This window comes from Nanorana parkeri, unplaced genomic scaffold (genome assembly GCF_000935625.1).
Source record: "Nanorana parkeri isolate BGI_ZX_2015 unplaced genomic scaffold, ASM93562v1 scaffold1243, whole genome shotgun sequence".
Classification (NCBI taxonomy): Eukaryota; Metazoa; Chordata; class Amphibia; order Anura; family Dicroglossidae; genus Nanorana; species Nanorana parkeri.
Window position 1 is genome coordinate 22,074 of NW_017307511.1, and position 6,968 is coordinate 29,041.

Consider the following 6,968-nt stretch of genomic DNA (forward strand, 5'->3'; position numbering starts at 1 on the left):
GCGACGCCCTGCTTTCTGATTGGCCGGGAAGCTGGCTTCATGCTCCCTCGTCATCTCATGACAAGAGAGCATGGAGCCGGCCTCCCGGCCAATCAGAATGCAGGGCGTCGCGTCATTACACGGCGCCCGGCTTCCTGATCGGCCGGCTAGACGGCTCCGGCTGGGTACCGGACGAAGGCCGCGTTCTCGCTGGAGAGGCCCCGGGGGGTGACAGGCTGCACATACTAAGGTAAGAGGGGACTTTCTTGTTAATCGGGAAGCCGGGTGGCGACTCTTTACACGCCACCTGGCTTCCTGAATGGGACTTCCGTTACTCGGTAATTGATATCGACGAGTAACGGAAAAAAAATTATCGGTACTCGGTACCAAAATACCGGTATCGGTGCATCCCTACTTGTAATGAAATAAGTTGTATCCACACTTACCCCACCCCCGTCTTCTGCTCACGGCCCCTACGCTTGGCTTTCCTATTGGCTTCAATGTATTTCACCAAAAGGGTCAAATTGTTTTTCGAATCTTCCAATTTTTAACAGAATTTGGGGAACATTTTTCCCGATAGACTACAACACTCTATAATAGAGGTAGGCAACAACATTCTGCAAGTCCCATGAGGCATTGCAAGAGTCTGCAGCTGCAGGCGTGACTACCAGAGGCAAGGCACCCAAGCTGAAGTGCCAAGACTGTATACCCCTGGTCTGTACCCCTGGTCTCAGTTTCCCTCATTGAGCTTCCTCTATAGTTCAGTGAAGAGAATAAGTTGCCCTCTTCCGTACAGATAACCTGTAATTTAGGTGATGCGGCCCTTTTAATCTATGAACAGATTGGAGGGTATATCGTTTTCGCACTAAGCACTTTTTCCTGAAATGCGACCGCAGCAGATTTTTTTTTGCTACCCTCCTTTTCCTAAACTGCAGCAGAAGCCGGTTCCTTTCATGTGCCCTTTGTGCGAGGGACGCAGCTGCGCCATTAATGGCTCTCCCAACATCCCCATTCAGCTCGGCCGAATTATTTATGCAGCTGCCGAACAATCGCTCAATCACAGACTCTTTATTCCTCCGATATAAACCCGCCGTCGCCGCTTCCGTATCGTCGCGCCGCCTTCTATTCGGGAAATCATTCTATGTAGGACGGTCTCCCTCAGCACTCGGTCTACGGACAGGATTCTGACCTATCAGCAAAGTGCAGACGCTTGAAAACATGACACCGATCATTAAATACAACGTATCCGCGGAGTGGAAACATAGAACTCAGGATCTCTCCGGGCCCCCGAGCCCCGAGCCCTCCCAGAGCCTCAACGCTTTTCTTTTCCTGTCTCATTTTTGCTCCTCACAACTTAGTAGATGTAAACCCAAACAGGGCTATTTACAGAAGGGTGAAGAGTTTGGAGGAGGAAGAAGGGAACAATCTAGGCCAACATAGCTTTCCAAACTCTTCACCCTTCTGTGAATAACCCCGATTATGAACACTGATTCGTTTCGTGAAGCACCGCGCATCCTAAACAATTGCAATTGTATCCGTTGTCACTCTATAACAGGAAGTTCCTGAAAAAGGACCTCTATGGCGGGATCACCCTGGATTATAATGAAGGATGTGGATTTGGTTTTAATAATATTATAAATACCCAGATAGCAAGCAATTGAGCTGCAAGTTTGATAATGACTCGCTAAACTATCGCAGACTTGCCGAGCTTCACAATTTTGTTGCACAATTACAGCAAGTCTGCATTGCAAGTCTCCAGACCAGCCAGCTTGCAGAGCTATTGCTAAGACCTGCAGGACTCTTGCTGTAGACTTGCCGAGCAAATTTGCTACAAATTCACAAACTGCTACAAATTCAAAAAGTGTCGCCTAGAACTTGTGCTGCTGCGAGTGTTCTGCAAGTCTACAACCTGCCAGGAATGTGTGCAGCAAGGTAACAAGAATTACAATGTAACCCCGGCACACGTTTGTGGCAAGTTATCCTTCCTATCTGGGTAGTAATGAGTGAATGTGGGCGGGTTCGGCTTGCAAATAGTTTTGCTCATCTTGCTTGAAGTTTGCGAAGAACCCCGTTAAAGTCTATGAGGGGCGAATATTGTTATTTATATTCTATGTGTAAGGCTAATAAGCATCATTTCATCAAAAGAGGAGAGAGTGGGGAGGAGAAAGAGAGATAATGGGGAGAGAAGAGAGAGAGAGAGAATGGTGAGAAGAGAGAGAGAGAGAATGGCCAACAAGATCCACCCCAAACCATGTGGGCTGCAACAACTCGTATCCACCTTGTTCATCCAAAGCTCCCATGACTGCAAAAGAGAAGAGAGAGAGAATGGGGAGAAGAGAGAGAGAGAGAGAGAAAATGGGGAGGGGAGATAGGGAGAGAGAGGGAGGGATGAATAAAGAAATGAGAGAGAGAGAGAGAGAGAGAGGGAAGGAAGGAGGAAAAAGAGAAAAAGAAAGGAAGGAAGGAGGAAAGAGAGAAAAAGAAAGGAAGGGATGAAGGAAGAAAGAAAGAAAGAAAGAAAGAAAGAAAGAAAGAAAGAAAAGAAGGAATGAGGAGAGAGAGAAAAAAGAGATAGAAAGTAAGAAGGAGAGAGAGAGAGAGAGAGAGAGAGAGAGAGGGAGGAAAAGAAAGGAAGGGATGATGGAAGGAAGGAGGAATGAAAGAAACAAAGAAAGAAAAAAATATATTCCTCCTCGCACAGAATTGACAGCTCCAGCACACACCAACAATATGGCTGATGTAATCCCGCCCTTTTATATGGGGCGGGGTTATCCATTCTTTTAAACGATTGGCTCTTGTGACTCAGCTGACCAGGTAAAAGTGCATTATAAGTTGTTTCTTATTATTGGCACCAAACCTGCAAAATGTTTCTTGATATGTAAACTCTGCGGATCTCTGGGGTTCTCTGCCAACGCATGGTAGGGGCGGAACTTAACCCGATCCCTAATTATAACGATTGTCTAATCAGATTGTTTCATTTCTATTTAGAAGTGAATTGACACAAAGTGATTACATTTATCTGCTTCAGCACAACTCCAGCTAATGTGAAGTAACATCACCGACGGCGATATATCATCAGACCCTTTGCAACATTTTATAATTATGACGCCGCCAAGTTCAAGCGGCGGGTTTGGCGTCCGTCAATCGAAATCTCTGAGATCACAGGGCGAGCGGCGCTCGCCGGGGATTTTCGGATGCTGCGGGCGATCGGCTGCTTTCAGGGTGAATTCAGAATTTCACGGTCACATGGATCTGACTGGTTCTCAGCTTCTTCTAATTAGTAAATCGCTGGAACGGCCATTTCACACCTTTCTGATTTTTTCCCAGACACGTGTGATGTGTTTTAGGAGCATTTTACAATAAAACACCAAAAAAAAAAACCAAGTGAAAGCTTTTTGCTCGGTGGCAGAAACACTTCACATCTCTCCGAATCCCAATAAATAAATATATATAAATGGATATCTATCTATATATTACAATAAACAGATACGCCCCTGACAATAAGCACTAAGCAAAGTATGTATTTGAATGAATCCGTCCATGTATCCATTTCCAGTTGATTCTTCTATAACCCACCTACCATCATTCATTGTTAGGTATATGTTTTATGTAACACTATATTGATACATTGTTGTATTGATTACCGGGGGAGGGGGGTAGAACAACAAATTTATGTAATTTTTTGATAGATTTTTGAATAGAACCGTATAAATCGAATCAATTTGTAAAGAAAGATGAACACAGTAGAAGAACCCTTCTTTGGTATTTTGGGAGATTTGTGGTTAAAGCGTACCTTCACCCATGTATTGTGTCAGACATTTGTGAACAAAGTCACGAACTGCACAGACACCAGAATTTCTATGATTGTGTCATCTCTGAGCCAGCGTCCAAAAAGTAGATGGTGGCCCTGGATGTTGCTTTAAAGGAGAACTACGGGGTTCAGGCTTTCCCCCATAGTTCTCCTAAGGGTAACGGGAGGACACAAACTAGCGTCCTCCCGTCACCCTAGGCTCAGTATACCGCCAGCAGCAGCTGAGACGCCGCAGCTGAAGCGGATCCCGACAATTATGCCGGGAACCGCCCAGCTGCGTGAGTGACAGCTGGCTCTGCCTATCTAGAGCCAGCTGTACCCGCCCCCTCCCCCGTCCGTTCCGCCAGCCAGCGGGGAGGGGGGAATCCAGCCCCTCCCCTGTCACGACAGAGAGCCGTGACAGTATCGAGAGGTGAGCGAACGCCGGTATGTGTTCTCTCACCTCCCGATCTACTGAGCCGACCTGTGACAGTCTCATTGTCACAGGTCGGCTAGAACCATGAGGTGAGGGAAAAGCACCCCCCTCCCCCCTCATAGTTCTCCTTTAATAAAGATGGTGCTGTTTTTATGGAGAGAAAGGCAGACTAAGGCATTGTCAGGGGGAGGACTGTGATCTCTGTGAGAGGTAATAAATACCTGGAAGTGTTACACTGACACATTAGTTACAACAATGGAGCGGGGTGGCAGGGAATCCCTGCAGGGAGCCATGAGTGATAGTCTGGAGATGATCGAGAAGTGAGCGAGCGACGGTATGTGTTCGCTCACTTCTATTGAGCCGACGTGTCACAGTTTCATTGTCACACGTCGGCTCGAACTATGAGGACGAGCAATTTTCACTCTGCTCATAGTTCTCCTCTAACAATATATTTGGTGGTGATTTCAATTTCTGGCTTTCATCTGAGGAGGAGATGTGATCGCTCTTTCAGCCATGATTCAGGTTCAGCAGTGGAACTGGATTGCCAGGCGGGAAGTGGATCTGTCCTCTAAATGTATCTTCACCTTACAAGAACTCTTGCAGGTACAGGCCAGAAATTCCTTCTCCCAGAATCCTTCAAGTCACATGATCCAATGCCAGAGCATCGGTCATGTGATCTGAGCCAAGTACCATTCAATTAGGTCTAGTCCACCGTCCGCTCTGCTTGAACTCTGTGGGTGCCCTTCACTAGAGATGATGGGACCAGTGAAATGACCACCAGGTGGTGAGTCTCTGCTAGGACAAGGTCATACAGTGCCCAGGGCAAGGGTGCCAAACTGCGACCCCCGTCCCATGATGCGTGCTTCATAGTCTTCTGCAGCTAAGATTACACTCCCAGATGCCACCATACGGTTCTCAGTGTCATCGTGCAGCTCCAGGTCAGCCAATTGGGTTCCAAGTGGACCTGGAAGTGCGCTGTGATGCTGTGGGACCTTTCAGCTGTGTGTTGGGAATAGCATCAGAGAGGTAAAACAAAAGGTGAGGCACAGTGCCCTACTGACCACACGGTAGGCCCTACTAGCCCTACTGATCTGGTCCTGTGGAGAGGAGTAGAGTTTATGAATCCCGAGGAATGATAACCATTGAGCTAGTACACCTCTACTATGACCATTGGTTGTCCTTCATCTCTGATCCATCACTGCGCATCAGACTAATACTGATTTCACCCCTCAGGTTGTACGCGGTGGGCGGCAGGGACGGCAGTTCGTGTCTAAAGTCCATGGAGTGCTTTGACCCTCACACAAACAAGTGGAGTATGTGCGCGCCGATGTCCAAGAGGAGGGGAGGTGTCGGAGTGGCCACATACAACGGATTTCTCTACGCCGTCGGAGGACACGACGCCCCGGCATCCAACCATTGTTCCCGCCTGTCAGACTGTGTGGAGAGGTAATGCAGCTTCTAATTTCCCAATTTGGTGAAGGAAATGGAGAATTCAACAAGCTGTAAACTTTTTTTTGTATACTAGTTGGTCCCATTATCATCATCATCAATTGTCATCTTCATCGTCATCGTCATCATCGTCATGTAGAGGTATTGTTTAAGGCCTAGCTACAGCCAAAACGTTTTGGCTCTGACAATCTGGCAACATTGTCTTAACAAAATGTTTTTCCAATCTAAGATATGACCCTAAAACGGACAACTGGACAACAGTGGCCCCGCTGAGCATTCCCAGGGACGCCGTCGGAGTCTGCGCACTTGGAGATAGACTGTACGCTGTGGGCGGATATGACGGCCAATCGTACCTCAGCGCGGTGGAGTCTTACGACACACAGACCAATGAGTGGACGCAGGTGGGATACTTATATATTTATAAATGGCAGCACCCAAAGCTACGAGCGTACCTTATAATTCAGGTTCCTGAACATAGGTGAGGACGTCACTGGAAACATTCGAGAACCAATGAAATCTTAAAGGAGAACTATGAGGGGGGAGGGGGGTGCTTTTCACTCACCTCATAGTTCTAGCCGACCTGTGACAATGAGACTGTCAATGATCAATAACACTAATACTAATTATTATTATTTAATAATGATAATAATAGTCATAATAATAGCAATGAGTAATAATAATATATCAGCAAGAAAACAGATCTCTTTTTTAAATAAACACAAATGAGTACACAGATTTTTTTTTCTCTAATATTTGCTATTATTTGTATCTGTAGAAATCATTTTTTCACCATTTTAAGACACTTTACTATGTCCAGAACATGTTTTATACGAGTTATAAATAACTTCAGACAAATATTTCTCACAAACAAAAAAACCCAAATGGTTGTGATTTAGTAGAAAGGTTTAACAATGAGATAAAAAACAAACTATTATAGATTTAGTCAAACAAAACAAATGTTTGCAGGTTATACGTAGATGTAAAGTCTGAATCATTTATTGAAGCTCTGAATCCTAACAATTGCCTTTTTCAAGATAAATAACTTGTTTCCCGCCTTGCTTCCTTGCATTATTTTTCCTCTTTCCTGCTCACTTCCTGTCTACATGAACTCCAGCGATGGCTGCACGGCATTTCTCAGGACGGGTTTCCTGATGGTGACAACAGTGGACCGTGTCTGTGTAATGTCTGTTGAAACAGGAACTTGTAGTCTCCATCTGGGGGCGTCCCTAAAATTTTCACCACCTGAGTCAGGGGGTGGGGTTGCTGGTGGTGCACCTTATGTGGATGGGAAATGTTGGTGGTGCATGTTACCCA

The 6,968-nt window shown here is 46.0% G+C and overlaps 1 protein-coding gene across 1 annotated transcript in view; it reads left to right on the forward strand.

Annotated features, from left to right (window-relative positions):
• Positions 1–6,968, forward strand: part of LOC108797212 (kelch-like protein 4) — a gene marked incomplete at its 5' end in the record, with an annotated part of 25,230 nt that overhangs the window by 17,645 nt on the left and 617 nt on the right. The window contains 2 exons of the mRNA XM_018568786.1: positions 5,439–5,651; positions 5,884–6,055. Of these exons, the coding sequence (XP_018424288.1) occupies positions 5,439–5,651; positions 5,884–6,055 (385 nt within the window). The remainder of the gene's footprint in view (positions 1–5,438; positions 5,652–5,883; positions 6,056–6,968) is intronic.